Genomic DNA, 22,621 nt, shown 5'->3' on the forward strand with positions numbered 1-22,621 from the left:
TCCAGCAGAGTCGGGCGGAGGCAGACGGCAGCGAGTCGGCGTCCGGCGCCACGGAGAGCTTCGTCAGCAGGGAGCAAAGCTTCATGTGTGTTACTCCACATTTCTCTGCTTTTCCTCGCCTCCTTCTTTAACCCTCATGTTGTCCTCGGATCAAATTTTGACCCATTTTCAAAGTTTCTATATTAGAAATTTGAGGTTTATCTGAATGACATTTAAAAACCAGAATAAAGGGCATTAAAGCAGCCATATTCTGCTCATTTTCAGGTTCATAATTGTATTTTAAGGTTGTACCAGAATAGGTTTACATGGTTTAATTTTCAAAAAACACCATATTGTTGTTGTACTGCACCGCTCTCTCTCACTGCTGCAGATCCTCTTTTCAGCTGGTCTCTGTTTTAGCTACAGAGTGAGACCTCTTTTCTTCTTCTTCTTCTGTATTATCTTTGATTGCACATGCCCAGTAGCTCAGATGTAGATCATGTCAGCTAGCTAGCTCCATAGACAGTAAAAGAAAGGCTGTTTCTACAACTTCGGTCAGTTAAGCCTGGTTCACACGGCAGGATATTTAGGCCGATTTTAGCCCCGATTCACCCCTTCTGACAATCTTAAGGATGCTCCGATTATGGTAAAATAATCTGATCAGATGTTCCTGCCGTGTGTGGTGTGTTAAGACTGCTCTCGTCTGCTCGGAAGGACGTCGGGACCGCTCCCATCTCAAATCGGGGATATCCAACATGTTGGATTGTTTTGGCCCGATTCCTCCTCGTGTGTGGTGTCCCCCCGGGGACAAACGAGCACGCAGCCTGTGGACTGTGGCGTGTAGCCAATCAGAAAGAGAGGTGACGAGGCGGCGAGGAAAGCACCGGGAAACATCATCAAAACAGCCGGCGGCACGGCGCACCAGAAAGTCCGGTGGACGTCGGAGATAAGTAGAGCAAGTATAGTCCATGCTCGCGTTGTCTCCACTTCTTTGACCATCGCCTTTTCTTTTGACGTTTTTTTTCCGGTTAAAAACAAACTACAAACTATCGCCACTGCATCCTCTTCGTCCGCCATGATTGTTTACTCCGAAGTCACGTTTGATCTCGAGGGATTTTGCGAGATTTCCCGTCTGACCTGGGAATGCTCGGGAGTCAGATCGGTTCGTGTGTGATGTGTTGATTTTGCCGTGTGCTGCGCACCACACGCCGTACGACCAAAACTGTTTGACCATGATTTTTTTATCGCCGTGTGTGGAGTCCCTCAGGATTGGAAAATCGGCCGACAATTTTAAAATCGTCCCGTGTGAACCAGGCTTTACAAGGCAGGATTAGCTGGGAGACTTCTAGATGAGGGCGCACATGTAAGTAGTTCTTTTGTAGATTATGGTGAACTTGTGTGTGTTGTAGCAGTGTTTTGCTATTGAGAAAGAGGTAGCATGCTAGTGTTAGCATGCTAGCGTTAACATTAGCTACGAGCTAATGGTTGCGGTTAGCCTGCTCGTTTCGGCTTGTGACGTCACAAGCCGTGCAGATTTTGACCAGCTCACCCAGAGACTGAAGGCAGGACACATTCAGAAACCGTATCTCACTCTAAACAGCATGGATGGATTTTTTTCAAAGTTTGTATGTGTGTGGAAGCACCAGAGACACAACATAACACCCCAAATCCCAGAAAAAGTGATTTTTTTTTTTCATAATATGGGCACTTTAAGATAAATCTGATAACATGAGAAAAAAAATACAAATCGAATATACTAGAAAATCAGCTGGACAGCTGTGGAGCATGTTTTTTTTGTTTTTTTTTAAAATATTTTATTAAAAATTAAAATAAATAAAATACACGCAAGTCGCACACAGGGGTGTCCATGGGGTGGGTGTGCGTGTGCGCGCTTTTCTATCTATTAATATTCACTGAGCTGAGTAAACTGTGAAAAAAAACGCACCACTCATGTTCGTTACAAAGACTACACATTTCTTTCTTGGGCGTTCTTTCTTTTGGGGTCCAAAAACCGGGGAATACAGTATACTTGTGGGGTCTGCACAGCCTTGCGGGGCACAAAATGCTGGACCCCACAAGGTTAAAGGTCTGTTTGAGGGTTAAGACTTGGTTTTAGGATTAGGGTTAGAATTAGGTTATGGTTAGGGTGAGGGTAAGGGTTAAGGTTAGGCATTTAGTGGTGATGGTTAAGGTTAGGGTAAGGGGCTAGGGAATGCATTATGTCAATGACGGGTCCCCACAAAGATAGTGAAACAAACGTTTGTGTGTGTGTGTGTCTCCTCTGAAAGTCATAATTAAACAAGTTGACACCAGTCACCAACTGTAAATTGACAACGTGTCAAAAATCAAGAAAAATTTCAGATCATTTTAGGACGAGCTGTGAAGCATGTTGATGGTTTTGCAGGTGAAGTTTCCCGTTGTGTGTTGTCTGTAAATGTGTGTTTGTGTTCAGGTCCGGTGACAACATGATGCCATCCGATCTGGAGCTGAACCGCGTGATCAACAACATCCAGGAGCTGCTGCACACCGCCTCCGACGTCAGCCACGACCGCTGCGTCAAAGTCCTCACAGCCAGAGCCAAGGTACAAAAACACGGACATTATCACTAAAATGCAACTGGTAGAGTTTGGAGGTCCATTTTTAAAATGTTTAACACACATCCTTTCAAGTAAAAGTAACATGTAAGCTATTTATTTTAAAGGTACACTGTGTAGTGTTTGCAGTATTTTATTAGCTAAAATCAATGTCTTCATTCATAAATATGTCCTCATTGGTGTAAAATGACCTCTGCCAATGATCTGACTTATCCTCGTAAGCGCAGAATTTCGTATCTGTATTTACATCGGACGGGCAAGTCCAAGGAGGCTTCCATGTCGTTCCGCCATTTTCAAAATTTATAATGGCTGAGAGGGACATAGAGCACTAACCTACCTGTCTAGTTTTCGTCCAGAGCCAGCGTCACGTGACTGAAACCAGCTGAAACGGAGAAGGAGATCAGTGAGAGGCGCTTGTCACCGCCCCGGCAAATTTGAACTGCACTTTAGTTCATAATGGAGGATCATACTTATGCCGAGCCACAGGAGAAGGAATCCTCGTTGCCAAAAAAAAGCCAAATTTGGAAGACATGTTGTCATAGCTTTTTGGTCCATAACGACATGCAACACGCATTTGAAAAAGCGAGGCGCTAGAGAGCACTATTCGTTTGAATGCAAAATACAATTTCACCGCTAGATGGGAGAAAGTCCTACACAGTGTACCTTCAAGGCGTAACATGTTTTAACATGTCTGAGATCTTTGTGAAACCAGAAATTAATTGATAGTTCAACTAATCCTGCTATACTTGTTTTAATTACAGCATGTAGGTAGGTTGCGGTTCTAATGAATGTTTTTTTTACTTGACGTTCCTTAGACTCGGACTGGGCTTGGCAAGACTGCTTTTCTGTTTGCCGCTCGGCTCCACGTTCCTGGAATGCGTCACAAAGCACCTTAAAATTGGTCTCTCCCCATCTTTTATTTAAATGTTTTTTTATTTAACCAGGAAATAGTCCCATTGAGCTGGCTAGTAGTCCTTACCTAGGTACTGTCAGGGCACGCCCTCATACTCTGCTTCTGACTGGCTAGTAGTCCTTACCTAGGTACTGTCAAGGCACGCCCTCATACTCTGCTTCTGACTGGCTAGTAGTCCTTACCTAGGTACTGTCAAGGCACGCCCTCATACTCTGCTTCTGACTGGCTAGTAGTCCTTACCTAGGTACTGTCAGGGCACGCCCTCATACTCTGCTTCTGACTGGCTAGTAGTCCTTACCTAGCTACTGTCAGGGCACACCCTCATACTCTGCTTCTGACTGGCTAGTAGTCCTTACCTAGCTACTGTCAGGGCACGCCCTCATACTCTGCTTCTGACTGGCTAGTAGTCCTTACCTAGGTACTGTCAGGGCACGCCCTCATACTCTGCTTCTGACTGGCTAGTAGTCCTTACCTAGGTACTGTCAAGGCACGCCCTCATACTCTGCTTCTGACTGGCTAGTAGTCCTTACCTAGCTACTGAGCATGTGCGACTCCCAACAAAGATGTTACAGCAGTGAGAGGTCTCACTCTGTAGCTAAAACGGAGACCTGAACACAGGGTGAAAAGAGGAGCTGCAGCAATGTGCAGTACAACAAAAATATGTTTTTTGAAAATTGAACCATGTAAAACTATTCTGATATAACCTCTAAATACAATTATGAACCTGAAAATGAGCACTTTAAACATTAAGAAAATCAGAATTCTGTAACAGGACATGTGCATTCAGTGGTCTATCACTAAATGTAAGGCCTTGATCAATGGCTTCTGTGTATCCTCTTGTGGCCAATCATGTAACCGGCGATCAGACTTGTCTGTGTGTGTGTGTGTTTTTATGATGGTGTGAGAGTCCTGTACAGGAAACAGGAAAAATCACTGCCTCAATCGCTGCCACAAATTTTTTTTTAAACACAATGGGGTTAAAAAAAAACAAAAAAAAACAAACACAAGCACTTTACTGCCCGGGAGTTTGTGCAACAGCTTTTCTTTCTGTCTTTTAATATAAATAAAGCTGCCTTCAAGTGCGATCGGAAACCTTGAAATCTAACGATCTGACGGAAAACAGTAATTGTGAAATATAAAGTCTACTTGTGTTTTGTTGGAGGGTTTAAGAACACAACAGGACGTCACACAAACGCTGTTTTTGGTCTGAACGCCCCGTAAGTAAAGTGAAGACTGGATCTGATCTCTTGTATCGCCTCTGTCTCCCAACAGGACGGCTCTCTGGAGCGTCTGAGCTCGGCGGAGTTCGTGTGCCTCTCTCGGGCGGTGGAGGGTTTCGTGCGGGACACGGAGGAGCTGTGCGGCAGGCGCAGCGTCTCCCTGAGGGGGGCGCTGCAGAGCCAGGCCAACCGCTTCGTCCACCGCTTCCACGAAGAACGCAAGACCAAACTCAGGTTACCTGCTGCTTTACTTTAGTAAAATAAACTGTTACAGTCAAAGTCCTTCAGTAACAGGCTGGAAGTATAATCAGTGAAATGTAGTTAAAGTATTAAACGTACAAAATGTCCCCTGTGACTGTTTTTACTATGATATATTCTATCATTAGATAATTATTACTCATGCTTTAATGTGAAAACAGGATTTTACTGTTGGAGTTAGGGTTACTTTTACCGGTACTGACCGAATCACGTCGGTATTACCGAGTATCGGTTCACGTAAAATCAAACGCTGCCAAATTTCAGTACCTGAGAGTAAGCACAAGCTTATCTGTCCTCGCTACATGTTGAGTAAGCACAAGCTTATCTGTCCTCTCTATATGTTGACAGAGAGCGGAGCTCCGACGCACGCACGCACACATTCAATTTAATAGGTTGTAGGGACGGGTTTGGGAGGATAGAGGGAGGGGTTTTATTTTTATTTAATTTCTGTCAGTGTAAAATATTCTAAATAAATAACATAATGTTCTAAGTAAATAGGATAAATAGGTTTGGAATTCTTTTTACAACTGAAATAATTTTTTTGTAATTACTGAGGGAAAGTATCGAAGAAAGTTGGGTACCGTTGGGTACCGGGAACCAAATTTCAGGTACTGGTATCGGTACTGATATTGGTTCAGACGCGAAAGGTACCCAACCCTAGTTGGAGTTGGCTGAACTGAAGCTCATTTTGAACTATTAACTAGTGATTTCTTTATGGATTCATCTGCTGATTATTTTCTCCATTAATTAATTGATTGGTTTGCAAAAATAGTAAAAAAAAATTAATTAGAAATGGCGTCACAGTCACACAGAGCAGAGTTTTGTCCAACAATAGTCCAAACCTCAACTCTGTTACTAAGACATTAACATTATTAAAAAGTGTTTTACAGGAAAAATGACTTCAACCATCATAGCTTCACATTCATTTTCTGTCAATCGACTAATTGATTAATGGACCAATAGTTTCAGCTGCACTTTATAAACTGTTGGGGGAGTTTAAGTTATTACAAAACATCAGATTTTATAAACTCTTCATGTGTGTGTAAAAGTCTTCATTTAAAAAGTTGAGTAAAAGGACAATATTTCCCTCTGAGATGGAGTAAACGTATAACATGGCATGTATAGAACAGACTCAAGTACACATTTAACTTGTACTTGTTTTGTTTTTTAAGTCCAGAGCTTTAGTAAATGTACTTAGTTACTTTGACCACTGATGTTTACGTGTGTGTTGCGTGTGAAAAGGTTGAGGATCGTTGTTAAACTTACGTCCCATAGCTCTTAAATTGCCTCCTCGACTCCTCCACTCGCCTCCCTTCCTCGCGTCTTAGTCCCTCCCACCGAGGAGGCACGGGAGAGGAAATGACGTGAGGAGAGAGGAAACGAGCAAATGTGTGTTTTAGAGGGATGAGACGTCCTTTTCCTCTGAAGCGTTACGTGAATCCGTCAGCTGTTTGGGCGGAGTTAGCAACTCCTTCAGCTGCACGGCTTCCAGGAAGGCTACTCTCTGGATCCTCGCCTATGGACCTTTTTCACAGCAGACAGTTTGACCTGTCATAGTAGGAAAAGCACAGCTGAAATTGATAACCTTAACGATGGCTCAATTCCATCAAGTGTCCCAGTTAAGCCTGGTTCACACGGCAGGATATTTAGGCCGATTTTAGCCCCGATTCCCCCCTTCCGACAATCTTAAGGATGCTCCGATTATGGTAAAATAATCTGATCAGATATTCCTGCCGTGTGTGGTGTGTTAAGACTGCTCTCGTCTGCTCGGAAGGACGTCGGGACCGCTCCCATCTCAAATCGGGGATATCCAACATGTTGGATTGTTTTGGCCCGATTTCTCCTCGTGTGTGGTGTCCCCCCGGGGACAAACGAGCACGCAACCTGTGGACTGTGGCGTGTAGCCAATCAGAAAGAGAGGTGACGAGGCGGCGAGGAAAGCACCGGGAAACAACATCATCAAAACAGCCGGCGGCACGGCGCACCAGAAAGTCCGGTGGACGTCGGAGATAAGTAGAGCAAGTATAGTCCATGCTCGCGTTGTCTCCACTTCTTCGACCATCGCCTTTTCTTTTGACGTTTTTTTTTTTTCGGTTAAAAACAAATTACAAACTATCGCCACTGCATCCTCTTCGTCCGCCATGATTGTTTACTCCGAAGTCACGTTTGATCTCGAGGGATTTTGCGAGATTTCCCGTCTGACCTGGGAATGCTGGGGAGTCAAATCGGTTCGTGTGTGATCGTTGATTTTGCCGTGTGCTGCGCACCACACGCCGTACGACCAAAACTGTTAGACCCGTGATTTTTTATCGCCGTGTGTGGGGTCTCTCAGGATTGGAAAATCGGCCGACAATTTTAAAATCATCCCGTGTGAACCAGGCTTAAGCTATTTCAGTGAGTCAGCATGATAGATAGATGGATAGATAGATAGATAGTACTGTGTCCAAAAATGAGAAATTACAGTGTTACAGCAGCAAAATACAGTAATTTCCCATTTTTGGGATCAATGCACAATACCAGGGCCTCTCCTAAGTGGAATGCAGCCATCATTCATGGTTTTGAATACACCTGTGCTTTTCCTACTATGACTTGTCAACATGTCTGCCGTGAAAAAGGTCTATAAGGGGCGTGAGAGTGAAGGTGTCGTGTGTGTGTGTGTGCGTGTGTGTGTGTGTGTGTGTGTGTTCTGACGTCTGTCGTTGTCTTGCAGCCTCCTCCTGGACAACGAGCGCTGGAAACAAGCGGAGGTTCCTTCAGAGTTCCAGGACCTGGTGAACTCCATCGCTGATGGAAGAATAACACTACCAGAGCGGAAAATCCCAGGTACCCCCCCCCCAAAAAAAAAACAAACCCAAACTACCGACAGAAATCCAAACCCTACAAACCTTTGCGTCTGCTTTATGAACTACCCAAGTAGTCTGTCAACTAGGACTATCAGAATCAGCCTAAAATAAGGTTAGAATATTCCGTCAAAAAAGAAAAAACGCAAAGGTTTGTGTATCTATTTTTGTACATTATGTCCATTAAAAGGCTAACTAATGCAACGGGAGACTAGGGCTGTTGGAACGAATACCGAAATTCGAATATAATTCGAATAGTAAAAAAATCAATACTATTCGAATGCTGAAATTACTATTCAAATGTGACTTTTTTTTTATAAATATAGCTACGTTATATATAATAAACGTTAGCTAAGCTCCCTCTTCTCGCCTTGTGATGTGTGATTCATGTCATGTCGTATGAACAATAACTTAGCCGAGTGAGAAACACAAGGCATTGTGAGGTCTAAGATAACGTTAGTACAACATTACGGAGCTGGCTTTACGTACCGAGTAACGTTAGTACAACATTACGGAGCTAGCGTTACGTACCGAGTAACGTTAGTACAACATTACGGAGCTAGCGTTACGTACCGAGTAACGTCAGTACAACATTACGGAGCTAGCGTTACGTACCGAGTAACGTTAGGACAACATTACGGAGCTGGCGTTACGTACCGAGTAACGTCAGTACAACATTACGGAGCTAGCGTTACGTACCGAGTAACGTTAGTACAACATTACGGAGCTGGCGTTACGTACCGAGTAACGTTAGTACAACATTACGGAACTAGCGTTACGTACCGAGTAACGTCGGTACAACATTACGGAGCTGGCGTTACGTACCGAGTAACGTTAGTACAACATTACGGAGCTGGCGTTACGTACCAAGTAACGTCAGTACAACATTACGGAGCTAGCGTTACGTACTGAGTAACGTCAGTACAACATTACGGCGCTAGCGTTACGTACCGAGTAATGTTAGTACAACATTACGGAGCTGGCGTTACGTACCGAGTAACGTTAGTACTACATTACGGAGCTGGCGTTACGTACCGAGTAATGTTAGTACAACATTACGGAGCTAGCGTTACGTACCGAGTAACGTTAGTACAACATTACGGAGCTAGCGTTACGTACCGAGTAACGTTAGTACAACATTACGGAGCTGGCGTTACGTACCGAGTAACGTTAGTACAACATTACGGAGCTAGCGTTACGTACCGAGTAACGTTAGTACAACATTACGGAGCTGGCGTTACGTACCAAGTAACGTTAGTACAACATTACGGAGCTGGCGTTACGTACCAAGTAACGTTAGTACAACATTACGGAGCTAGCGTTACGTACCGAGTAACGTTAGTACAACATTACGGAGCTAGCGTTACGTACCGAGTAACGTCAGTACAACATTACGGAGCTGGCGTTACGTACCGAGTAACGTTAGTACAACATTACGGCGCTAGCGTTACGTACCGAGTAATGTTAGTACAACATTACGGAGCTGGCGTTACCTACCGAGTAACGTTAGTACTACATTACGGAGCTGGCGTTACGTACCGAGTAATGTTAGTACAACATTACGGAGCTGGCGTTACGTACCGAGTAACGTCAGTACAACATTACGGAGCTAGCGTTACGTACCGAGTAACGTTAGTACAACATTACGGAGCTGGCGTTACGTACCGAGTAACGTTAGTACAACATTACGGAGCTAGCGTTACGTACCGAGTAACGTTAGTACTACATTACGGAGCTGGCGTTACGTACCGAGTAACGTCAGTACACGGGGGAGGGACAGGCTGCGGCTGGAAATCGTAAGGACGGGAAATAGTTTTAACATGACTTTAAAATCGACTTCCACCGAGCCGAAGTGCTTATGGTAACATTAGTTAGCTCGTTCTTGTTTTCTAACTGCGTCGCGAGGTACAGTAGCGTTAGCGTAGCTGGGAGCTTCATGAAGACAGCTAAAGGTAATGTTAGCTGCCCTACAGCTGTCAGTTAGCTTCCACGTCATATATTACCTTCTAATAGCTGTATTCTCAGTAACGTTGCTTATAAATCACTAAAATAGTAGTGACAGCACCGTTTGGCTTAGTTATTAATGCCGTTAGCATCATTTGTTACTTACCTGGCTAGTTTATGACAAAACGTTTCAGCTGTGCTTTCTAACATGATGTCATTGTGCTAACGGAGCACCGTTAGCCTTTACAACAGAGCTGCTTCACTACACTTGTTAGATAACGTTTCATTACAGAGTTCTCTGTTGATTTGTGTTTGTCGCTGTGTGCTCGTGGTGGAAAATGAATGTAAACAAAGTTGCGTGCAGGTCCCCTCAAGGCCAGGCTAATGTTGGAAGTCCCTCTAGTGGACGGAACGTGTAACAACAACCACATGCTTATAGTGGCATTGACAATGCATGAGCCTGAGTAGTGTAGTAGGAACATGTTGCCGTTATTTTGTCACTTATTGGGAGCAGTAGGCTAGATGGAGCCGGTTACCTCCAGGATCTGGGCTAAGCTAGGCTACCGGTGAGGGCGTCAGACAGAGTTACAACACACACGGAGATGAGAAGGTATGTATGGACTTATCTAACTCTGGGGGATACGGGGAATAAGACTAAGTCCCAATAAGTCGGCGTGTTCCTTTTAATAAAGAGGGCGTCTGTGTGGATTCATTCCCCTTCAATCTTCACAGAGACAAAAGACAGGAAACATGAGCCGTAATCAATAATCTGCTCAGGAATCACTTACGGTAACCAACGAAGAGACGTCTCTTCTCAGAGCAAACAGAACTCCTTTAATATTTGGGAAGATTTGCTGCTTTCGGCTGTGACACGTTGAGTTTGTGTGTGCAGGTCCAGAGGACAGGAAGCCCACTGAGTTTCTGCTCGTCAACGGGCAGAAATACGCCGTCATCGGGTACGTGACCTCCTCCAGGGAATGATTCAACATTTCAGTTAAATTAATCACACAGTGGGGCGGCCTCTAGCTCACCCAGCGAGAGCGTGCGCCCCATGTAGGCCTTTGCAGCGGCCCAGGTTCGAATCCGACCTGCGGCCCTTTGCTGCGTGTCATCCCCTCTCTTTCCTCCCTCTCTTTCCTTTCCTGTCTATCCACTATCGAAATAAAGGGAAAAGCCCCAAATAATCTTAAAAAAATATATGTATTTAAATATAAATATATTAGAAAGTATTTTTCAGAATCAGTAAGGAGTTTATTGCCACAATAAGTTACACGTACCTTGGTGATTGGTTCACAAACGGAAACAAATATATACAGTACCAGTCAAAGGTTAGGACACTTTCCCATTCACTTTAAAGAGAAAGTGTGTGTGTGTGTGTGTGTGTGTGTGTGTGTGTGTGTGTCTCTCTCTGTGTGTCTCTGTGTTTGTGTGTGTGTGTGTGTGTGTGTGTCTCTCTGTGTTTGTGTGTGTGTGTCTCTCTCTCTGTGTTTGTGTGTGTGTGTGTGTCTGTTTGTCTCTGTGTTTGTGTGTGTGTCTCTCTCTCTGTTTGTGTCTCTCTGTGTGTCTCTGTGTGTGTGTGTGTGTGTGTGTGTGTGTGTGTCTCTGTGTGTGTGTGTGTGTGTGTGTGTGTGTGTGTGTCTGTGTGTGTGTGTGTGTGTGTGTGTCTCTCTGTGTTTGTGTGTGTCTGTTTGTCTCTGTGTTTGTGTGTGTGTCTCTCTCTTTGTTTGTGTCTCTGTGTGTGTGTGTGTGTGTGTGTTAGTTTCTGTTTGTCTGTGTGTGTGTGTGTCTCTGTTTGTGTGTGTGTCTGTTTGTCTCTGTGTTTGTGTGTGTGTCTCTCTCTCTTTGATTGTCTCTCTTTGTGTGTGTGTGTGTGTGTGTGTTTAATCCCTCCGCTGTTTTAGAGACAGTGATGCGTAGTTCATCCGCTCACACTCCTGCAGGAAAAACAGATTAGCGTCCAATCTTTTGACTGGTACTGTGTATGTATCTATGTTTGTATGTGTGTGTGTGTGTGTGTGTGTGTGTGTGTGTATATATATATATATATATATATATATATATATATATATATATATATATATACACATACACACACACACACATACATACAAAATAATGTAAAATAATAGGACGATTGCCTATACACAATGCTCATAAATAAAATTAATTTGTGTTTGTGACCGTCGTCTTTCTGTTCCTTCAGGACGGTTCTGCTGCTGATCCGGATCTTTCTGGAATACTGTCAGTGTGTGAACGATATCCCATCCATCGCCACCGACATGCTGACGCGTCTGTCGGACCTCCTCAAGGTCAGAACCACCTCACACACTCAGACCACGTCCAAGTCCAAACCCCGTCAGTCCTAGCAGAGCACCGGCACATTCTTAATCCAAACTTATTACTCAAAGATCCGCATCTTGATTTTTATTCAAGGTTTGGAGGTCTGGAACGATTGGTCTATATCGACCACGTTTCATGTCTGCGATTGTTCGAGCGCCGCTGGAAATTCTGCCCGGATGTCCGTCCCCTTCCTCTTTCTTTGTGTTGTCTGTTCTAACCTCCGGTGGATTTGTGAGGACTATGGTTAACTGCTCCTCAGATCTCTGCAGGGTAAATCCAGACAGCTAGCTAGACTATCTGTCCAATCTGAGTTTGCTCTCGCACGACTAAAACTACTTTTGAACGTCCACATGTTCCACCAAAACAAGTTCCTTCCAGAGGCTATTTAGCAGAGGCACCGTGGCTCTGTCCGGAGCTTAGCACCGCCCACGATGATTGTGATTGGTTTAAAGAAATGCCAACAATCCAGAGCACGTTTTTCTCCCATCCCAGAATGCTGTGTGGACTAGCCGGACCTTCCTCTGCAGCTCTGTGGAGGAAGGTCTGGCAATAACAGAAATAAGATTGAATCAACTTATAACTTTTAAGCAACATACATTCCAGTTGAGTACTCGGTTTTTTGGATCAAGTTTTGCGCCGTTACCCAACAGATGAACTACGTGCGTCCGTTACACCACTACTGTATATCCAACGTTACTAACAATGTATTAATCAATGAAAAATGTATTTAAAAATAGAAAACGTTTATATATGATGTACTGTATTTAATTTGTCAGAATTGAAGATGTTTGCTGTATTTATCTGTACTTTTACTATTGTTTTTACACATCGGTTAAGCTTACGTAGACAAAAAATTACAACAAGATGAAATAATAACCACAATATTCAAGACAACACAACAAAATAATAACAAAATAGACAACTGGTAACCAAACAAACAGATTATGCGGTAGCTCAACTGATTGAGCGTGCACCCATGTACCAAGGCTCAGTCCTTACCGCAGTGGCCCGGGTTCAATTCCAACTCACGGCCCTTTGCTGCATGTCGTCCTCTTCCCCTCCATCTCTCTCTCCCTCTCTCTCTGTGTCTCTGTGTGTCTCTCTCCCCTCTCTCTCTCTCTCTCTCTCTCTCTCTCTCTCTCTCTCTCTCTCTCTCTCTCTCTCTCTCTCTCTCTCTCTCTCTCTGTCCCTCTCTCTCTCTCTCTCTCTCTCTGTCCCTCTCTCTCTCTCTCTCCCTCTCTGTGTCTCCATCTCTCTCCCTCTCTCTCTGTGTCTCTCTCCCTCTCCCTCTCCCTTTCCTTCTCTCTCCCCCAGTATATATTATTTTTTTAGCTTTTCCACCTTTAATTTTGACAGGATAGCTAGGTGAGAAAGGGGGGAGAGAGAGGGGGAAGACAGACATGCAGGAAATCGTCACAGGTCGGACTCGAACCCTGGACCTTCTGCGTCGAGGCATAAGCCTCTCAGTATATGTGCGCCTGCTCTACCCACTGAACCAACCCGGCCGCGCCCTCCAGAAAGTTTAAATACTTTTCCCCAATTTTTATACAGACATTCAATCTTGCAAACCGTGCGTATGGCACTTTTTCAAATGCTGCCCCTCTAGCCATCTCACAACTAGAGATGGTCCAATACCATTTTTTGCTTCCCGATACCGATTCTGATACCTGAACTTGGGTATCGGCCGATACCGAGTACTGATCAGATACCAGTGTGTTATATATTTTATGTTTTAACAACAGTATACTACTATCCCTGTATGATGATATGATGTATAACAGCTGTATACTACTATCCCTGTATGATGATATGATGTATAACAGCTGTATACTACTATCCCTGTATGATGATATGATGTATAACAGCTGTATACTACTATCTCTGTATGGATGTGATATTATTTCTATCTTTGTTGTCAGCCTGGCTCAGGTTAAACTCTTTGTGAAACATGAACTTTCTTATATTCTCCAGTTTGACAGTCAGTTATAACGGAGAAAGAACATAAATAAACTACTTTAACGTAGATTTTATTTAGGGCTTTATTAAGTGGTATCTGATCGGTGCATTAACTCCAGTACTTCCTGATACCGATACCAGCGTTTTAGGCAGTATCGGAGGAGATACCGATACTGGTATCGGAGCCGAACATCTCTACTCACAAACCCATTCTTGGATTGACGGCAGCCCTTCGTTCCTCTGTGGAAAACACTGATTTGAATTAAACGTGTTATCGAGTCACGTTTCAGCACCGACCCTGAAGCCCTTGCAGCTGCACACTGTTAGCTTAGCGCCGTGTTCAAAAAGCTGTTTTTTTCTTCTTGTGTTTGTGCAGCACTTCAACTCTCGGAGTTGCCAGCTGGTTCTGGGAGCCGGAGCTCTGCAGGTTGTCGGCCTGAAGACCATCACCACTAAAAACCTCGGTACGACCGGCTGCACACACCAGTAGGGCTGCAACTAAAGATTAGATACATGGATTAGTTGTTTTGGTCTCGAAAATGTCAGAAAATGGTGAAAAATGTGGATCATTGTTTCCCAAAAAGCCCAAGATGACGTCTTCAAATGTCTTGTTTAGTCCCCAACTCAAAGATATTCAGTTTACTGTCCCAGAGGAGAGAAGAAACTAGAACATGTTCACATTTAACAAGCTGACATCAGAGTAGTTTTAAATAAAAATTGACCTCAGATGGATTAAATGATTATCAAAATAGTAGTATAGTAGTAGTAATAATAGCCGATTAATTTAATAGTTGACAACTTTTTGATAAACATTTGCAGCTCTACACACAGTTACATTCTTAACTCTTAAAAGAGCTTTTGATGCTTCAGTTTATCTGAAAAAAGATGCTAATTTTGTGTGATTCTGTCTGTGTGTGTGTGTGTGTGTGTGTGTGTGTGTGTGTGTGTGTGTGTGTGTGTGTGTGTGTCTGTGTGTCTGTGTGTGTGTGTGTGTGTGTGTGTGTGTCTGTGTGTGTGTGTGTGTGTGTGTGTGTGTGTGTGTGTGTGTGTCTGTGTGTGTGTGTGTTTGTGTTGTGTGTGTGTGTGTGTCTGTGTGTCTGTGTGTGTGTGTCTGTGTGTGTGTGTGTCTGTGTGTGTGTGTGTGTGTGTGTGTGTGTGTGTGTGTGTGTGTGTGTGTCTGTGTGTGTGTGTGTGTGTTTGTGTGTGTGTGTGTGTGTGTGTGTGTCTGTGTGTGTGTGTTTGTGTTGTGTGTGTGTGTGCGTGTGTGTGTGTGTCTGTGTGTGTGTGTGTGTGTGTGTGTGTGTGTGTGTGTCTGTGTGTGTGTGTGTGTGTCTGTGTGTGTGTGTCTGTGTGTGTGTCTGTCTGTGTTGTGTATGTGTGTGTGTGTCTGTCTATGTCTGTGTTGTGTGTGTGTGTGTGTGTGTCTGTCTCTGTGTTGTGTGTGTGTGTGTGTGTCTGTGTTGTGTGTGTCTGTGTTGTGTGTGTGTGTGTGTCTGTCTGTGTGTTGTGTGTGTGTGTGTGTGTGTGTGTGTGTGTGTGTGTGTCTGTCTGTGTGTGTGTGTCTGTCTGTCTGTCTGTCTGTCTGTGTGTGTGTGTGTGTGTTTCTCTGTGTGTGTGTGTGTGTGTGTGTCTGTCTGTCTGTCTGTCTGTCTGTCTGTCTGTCTGTCTGTCTGTCTGTCTGTCTGTCTGTCTGTCTGTGTGTGTGTGTGTGTGCGTGTGTGTGTGTTTGTAGCATTAGCTTCCCGCTGCCTGCAGCTGGTGGTTCACTACATTCCCATCATCAGAGCTCATTTCGAGACCAAACTGCAGCCCAAACAGTTCAGCGTCCTCAGACACTTCGACCACATCACCAAGGTAACGCCCGGGCACGGCAGAATGAAATGGCAAGAATATAAACAACTCTGGTTGCTTTCACACCTGAGCAGTTTGGTTTGTTTTAACCGAACCCTGGAGCATCTCATCAGATAGTCCGGTCGGTCGGTTCGGGGCGGCGTGAAAGCTCATCAAGGGCGCTTTCTCGCCGCCCTCTCGTCTAGTTTGGGCAGGTGAGAACGCAGCATTCGCGCTCGGGTGCGCACCAAAAGCGGACCAAACAAGCGTACCGAGACCGGCTTGTTGAGGTGGTCTCGGTGCGCTTTCAATCCAACTCTGGAGACCCGCTCCAGAGTTGTGAGAACGTAGTCAGGTGTGCTTTGCCATTTGCGATGCAGCAGAACAGCAAACTGTAGCGGCGTGCAGTGTTTCTCTCACAGAAACGGACTGCAGTCAAGCTCGCCGTCCATCTCTCGCATCTCCGTGGTAACACAGGGTTTGGTACCGTTTGGATTTTTACGATTCCGATGCCGAAGCGGTATTTTTAAAACTATTCTGATTCCTAAACCGGTTCTTGGAAAAACTGAAAAATTACATCAAAGAAAGGCTCTTTTGATAGAGTTTTTTGTAATTGAAAAGTATTTTAATTTAACAATATATTAACGTTTTAAAGTACTGAAATATATAATAAGTAAACCTAAGTCACCTAGCGATCACGTGCAGTGAATGGTTGATATGCTTTTGCGTCCGTTTTGGTGAGCCCAGAGGGAAAATATGGCATTTTAAAAGTAGCCTACATTTACGGTAGATAGCTAACGGTAGACTACAGAGAAAGTGTGATATTTTTACGTCCGTTTCGGCGCGACAGAGGGAAAATATTTCAGTCGACCCATTAAGTGGAACCGAAATTTGCGTTCTAATCCGGTCCGATTCCTACCGGTTGTGTAGGAACCGGTTCTGTAGTGGAACCGGGTTTCGATACCCAACCCTAGTGGTAACACAGGGTTTCCGCGTGGTCTTAAAAAGTCTAAAATTTAAAAATCTAAATGTTAGGCCTTAAAAAGTCTTAAATGTGCTTAAAGCTGCCGTAGGTAGGATTGTGAAGATCCAGGACTTAGCCAAAACATTTGAATATCAACAACTTCTCAGTCCCTCTCCCCTTTCCGCTAAAGCCCAAAACGGCATAGACAGTATATAAGAATGGACCAACAGGTCCCGTGTCTCTGGACGGAGACCAGTGAAGGATGTTAGAAGATCTTTCCCGGTGCTGGCTGAGCGTTACTGAGCAGCCTCCAACTGAGCTTGAAGACGTAGATGTGACGTGAGCAACCTGTCTGAAAGTTGGAAGTCTTCTGGTAGCTGTGCCAAGAGAAATCTCAATCATTCCCAATCTAGCAGAGACGGAGAGCGTAGGTATATGTAAGGAGATAACATAGACACAGGCTAATTATTGATCACTAACATGGTAGTTAACATTAGTAATTCAACTAATCAAAATCTAAATAGCGCCATAGGAGGTTCAGGTTGTGAGGAGACGCTTACCCCCTTGCAAAACGGTCTCCTAAGCCCCTCCCCCCCACAAGGGAGAATGAATGTGTGTGTATGAGCAGTGATTGACACGCAGTTAGACACTCCCCTTGGCCCTGATTGGTGCATCTGAACAGGGAGCGGTGGATTTTTGTTAATCTTGCTACAGGCTGTAGATGGTGCCAGAGGAGACCAGCTTCATGTAGTTCTACTGGAACATGGGGTCAGTTTCAGCAAATATGACAGAAAGTTAGTTTTATAAGTCTTACCTACTGCACCTTTAATTATTGTGTTCTAGGTCTTAAATCATTTTAAACAGGTCTTAATTTTCCTACGTCCATGCAACGCTGCCTCTGATGCCTTATTATTAATATTATTATTATTATTATTATTCCATGGTGTTGTAGTTCTTTCTTTCGCTGGTCCAAATATAATTTCGCTTTATGACGACTACAAATGAGACCAACATGCAACTTACATAGCAGCCAATCAGCTTTCAGGTTATTGGCGCGACTGTAGGTGTGACCAAACGACAGCGTTCACTAGCTGCAATTTCAACCTTGCACACAATTAACAGACAGAGGAGTCCATTAATACGATTTAAACCGATTAATGAATTGTCAACATAGTTGGCGATTAATGTAATACTTGACAACTAATGTAATTAATCATTGCAGCTCTAGTTTTGGTGAAACCTTTTGTTGCTTTGCAGGACTACAACGATCACATAGCAGAGATATCCGCTAAGCTGGTGGCCATCATGGACAGCCTGTTTGAGAAGGTTTTATCAAAGGTGAGGTCTGGTTTGAAATGTTAAAACTCTGCGGTGTTGAGGAGACATCGTGTTGAAGTTTGATCACTGAACAAATGTTGATTTGTAGGAACTTTTGTAGCTTAATATCCAACCGGAAAAACATGTCTCACTCGGGGCCGAATGATTTAAAGGGAAATACTGTGCAATTGTCATTCTACAGAACAAGATTTTAAGGACTGTCGAGACTATACCGCAAATTGAAATACCAAAAATTTTGGGTTTGGTCCGAACATACTGCAAATTTTAATTTCAATTCAAGATTCAAGATTGTGCCCAAAAAACCCAGCATTAGTTGCCTGAATGACTACAGACCTGTAGCACTAACATCTGTTATAATGAAAATCTTTGAGAAAATAGTATGTAAACACCTGTCCAATGTGGTCAGGTTAGACCCCTTTCAGTTTGCATACAGGACAAACTGCAGCCAATGATTTTTAAGGCCGTGTTGACTATCCTATCCAGCTGCAGCCTCTGCTGGACAGTAGAGATACCAGACAGTAGCAGAAAACGTAAGGACACTCTCGATGGCAGCTCGGTAGAACTGTAACATCCCCTCACAGGCTACCCCGAACTTCCTCAATTGGCGAAGAAAAAAAAGCCTCTGATGTGCTTTTTTGGCAATGTTGGTAATGTTATCATCCCATTTTAAAGCTGATGATATCGTTGTGCCTAGAAACCTAAAACTGTCCACCCGCTCCACCACTTCCCCATTGATGTGCAAGGGCTGGGACGGCTTCCCACTTCTGCGGAAGTCGACCACTAGAAATTCAATTTCAATTCAATTTTATTTATAGTATCAAATCATAACAAGAGTTATCTCGAGACACTTTACAGATAGAGTAGGTCTAGACCACCAGGGTTCCAAATTAGCACCATCTACCAGCCAAATGCTGGTAAAATATGCAAGTGGCTGGTAGATTTGCTACATTGACCAGCCAAAAAAACAATGGTACTCTATTGAGTGGCTGGTGAAATTTGAACATTGAATTAGAGCCCTGCGCGGGACTGTTTTCTTCATCCCGCTCCCGGCGAATTTCTGACCATTACCGCCCGCACCCGCAACGTGTGTGTTACACTCCCGCCCGCTCCCGCAATGTGTACGTCCACTCCCGCCCGCACCTGCAAAACTCTGAGAATTTACGCCCGCACAATAATAGAGATGCAGTGTCTTCTCCCGTCCCGCATGAGAAAACACGTCATTTTATAGGTTAATAGGGAGAAGATGTAGGCAAAGAAGGCAGGTGCTTGCTGCTGTTAGACGGGGAGGAAGGAGCAGAAGGAGAGGGAGAGAGGGGGAGGAAGGGGCCGAGGATGAGGGAGAGAGGAGAAGGAGAGAGGGGGAGGAAGGAGCCGAGGATGAGGGAGAGAGGGGGAGGAAGGAGCCGAGGATGAGGGAGAGAGGAGAGGGAGAGAGGGGGAGGAAGGAGCCGAGGATGAGGGAGAGAGGGGGAGGAAGGAGCCGAGGATGAGGGAGAGAGGAGAGGGAGAGAGGGGGAGGAAGGGGCCGAGGATGAGGGAGAGAGGAGAGGGAGAGAGGGGGAGGAAGGAGCCGAGGATGAGGGAGAGAGGGGGAGGAAGGAGCCGAGGATGAGGGAGAGAGGAGAGGGAGAGAGGGGGAGGAAGGGGCCGAGGATGAGGGAGAGAGGAGAGGGAGAGAGGGGGAGGAAGGAGCCGAGGATGAGGGAGAGAGGAGAGGGAGAGAGAGAGAGGGGGAGGAAGGGGCCGAGGATGAGGGTGGACGGAGCCTTGGCTCGGAGCTCCCCCGTCCTGGGAAGCTCAGACACGCTGGTGTCTGCTCATAGATGGCCTATACAGTATATACTCAGTCAGTATATATGTATATCTATGGTTTCTGCTGGCGTGGGGGGGTTCCAGGCTACATCCCGCAGTGTTTTTTTTAGCCGCCCGCTCCCGCCCGCAGCGAAGTTAAAACCGCCCGCTCCCGCGAGATTTGCGTTGGGTCCAGCGGGACCCAATCCCAATGCAGCCCTCTACATTGAATAGCCATTCGGCTGGTGGACGAAAAAGTTAATTTTGAACCCTGTAGACCACACTCTATAACTTACAAAGACCCAACAATTCCAGTAATTCCCCCTAAGAGCAAGCATTAGCAGAGGCTAATGCGACAGTGGCGAGGACCCTTGTCGTCTTCCCCGTCGACCATGTAACATTTTGTTATTTCTGGGTCAAAATGTAAAAAAAATTCCAATGTTTTGGTCGTATTTTTCGAACTTTCTGTCAGTGTTTTTCTGCGCTTTTTTGACGTTTTTTTTTTTTAAGCTTTTCCCACGTTTTTGTAATTTTTTTCCGATGTTTTTGTCACTTTTTTTTTTGGAAGTTTTTCTCAACGTTCCATTATGAGTTTTTCTTTACATGCTATAAAATTGAATAAAACACCCAAATTCAATGAAATTAGTGAACTGATCATTTATTTAACTTATGAAGAGCGTTGTCTGGAACCATACACGTTATTTTGTTTTAAAATTTGGTTGAAAGAAAACCCACATTTCTGATATAGAAACTTTTTGAAAATGGGTCAAATTTGACCCGCAGACAACAGTAGAGTAACCAGCTGCCACTTTGCTCGTTTTCAAGCCATGATGTCTCTCTCTCTCTCTCATGGGTGGGCCAAATTCTCTGGGCGGACAAAGCAGAGAAAGGGGAGGTAACCTTTCCCCTTATGACGTCATAAAGGGAAGATTCCAGATGTGCCCATCTGAGCTTTCATTTTCTCAAAGGCAGAGCAGGATACCCAGGGCTCGGTTTACACCTATCACCATTTCTAGCCACTGGGGGACCATAGGCAGGCTGGGGGAACTCACATTAATGTTAAATAACCTCATAAAGTGAAAATTTCATTCCATGGGACCTTTACAACTTCAGGGAATGTCATTTTAATTGCAGTTATTGGTGTGTTCATCATATCCTACATTACAAGATACAAAACTTGTTGCACAAATATATCGCGTTCCCGTTGACCATTTGAAAATGCGTACTTTGGGGTTGTTGGTTTGACTGCCAGCTGTGCTGCAGATGTGACCTCAGCTGCTGAATGTTTTGTGTCCTCAGTATGAAGTGAAGGCTCCGATGCCGTCGGCCTGCTTCAGAAACGTCTGTAAACAAATGGCCAAGATGCACGAAGCCATTTCTGAACTCTTACCTGAAGAACAGACGCAGGTGAGACCCGACACTCGTCTGCTCTGTTGATACGATCCGATGTGGTGTGTTTGAGTGCGTCTGTAAGTTTCAGTGTGAACGGTCTCAGACAGATGTGTGTTCTCCCGTGCAGATGTTGTTTCTGAGGATTAATGCCAGTTTTAAGTTGCACCTGAAGAGACAGCTGGCTCGACTCGGGGTCGTTAATGACGGAGGACCACAGAACGGGTAACTGCAACACACACACACACACACACACACACATACGTACACACACACACGTATACACACACACAGACACACACACACGTATACACACACACACACACACACACGTACACACACACACACAGACACACACACACGTACACACACAGACACACACACACACACGCACACACACACACACGTACACACACACACAGACACACACACGTACACACACACACAGACACACACACAGACACACACACACACACACAGACACAGACACAACGAGAGACAAACACACACACGTACACACACACGCGCACACACGCGCAGACACACACACAGACACACACACAGACACACACACGTACACACACACAGACACACAACACACACACACACACAACACACCACACGTACAACACACACACACACACACACACACACTCACTCACTCACTCACTCACTCACTCACTCACACACACAGATACACACAGACACAAAGAGAGACACACACGTACACACAACACACCACACGAACAACACATACACACACAGACACACACACACACACGTACACACACACACACGCGTACACGCGTACACACACACACACACACACACACACACACGTACACACACACACACACTCACACACACAGACACACACACACAGACACAAAGAGAGACAAACACACACACGTACACACACACGCGCGCACACGCGTACACACACACACACACACACTCACACACAGACACAAAGAGAGACATACACACACACACACTCACTCACACACACACACACACACACACACACACACACACACACACACACATACTCCACACACACACACACACACACACACTCACACACAGATACTCCACACACACACTCATACACACACACACACACACACACACGTACACTCATACACACACATACACACACACACATTCCTGTATGGGCATCAAAGTGAGGACCGGATATAACTACTATGGAAGTGAGGACCACCCTTTCTGCTACACTTACAGACAAAATAATGCTACATTTAAAC

The 22,621-nt window shown here is 44.7% G+C and overlaps 1 protein-coding gene across 3 annotated transcripts in view; it reads left to right on the top strand.

The window, feature by feature from the left end:
* Positions 1-21,651, top strand: part of vps54 (VPS54 subunit of GARP complex) — a 48,314-nt gene extending 26,663 nt beyond the window's left edge. For 2 of the 3 annotated variants that reach the window (XM_031302677.2, XM_031302678.2), the window contains exons 13-23: positions 1-85; positions 2,432-2,561; positions 4,759-4,940; positions 7,675-7,787; positions 10,641-10,704; positions 11,952-12,057; positions 14,421-14,508; positions 15,777-15,898; positions 18,096-18,176; positions 21,267-21,374; positions 21,487-21,651. The exon at positions 1-85 is cut by the window's left edge and continues 202 nt beyond it. In XM_031302677.2, coding sequence (XP_031158537.2) covers positions 1-85; positions 2,432-2,561; positions 4,759-4,940; positions 7,675-7,787; positions 10,641-10,704; positions 11,952-12,057; positions 14,421-14,508; positions 15,777-15,898; positions 18,096-18,176; positions 21,267-21,374; positions 21,487-21,585 — 1,178 coding nt within the window. In that variant the 3' untranslated portion in view covers positions 21,586-21,651. The remainder of the gene's footprint in view (positions 86-2,431; positions 2,562-4,758; positions 4,941-7,674; positions 7,788-10,640; positions 10,705-11,951; positions 12,058-14,420; positions 14,509-15,776; positions 15,899-18,095; positions 18,177-21,266; positions 21,375-21,486) is intronic. The other variant, XM_031302679.2, reaches the window with a different exon arrangement.
* The last annotated feature ends 970 nt before the right edge of the window (positions 21,652-22,621 follow it).

This window comes from Sander lucioperca, chromosome 4 (assembly GCF_008315115.2).
Source record: "Sander lucioperca isolate FBNREF2018 chromosome 4, SLUC_FBN_1.2, whole genome shotgun sequence".
Classification (NCBI taxonomy): Eukaryota; Metazoa; Chordata; class Actinopteri; order Perciformes; family Percidae; genus Sander; species Sander lucioperca.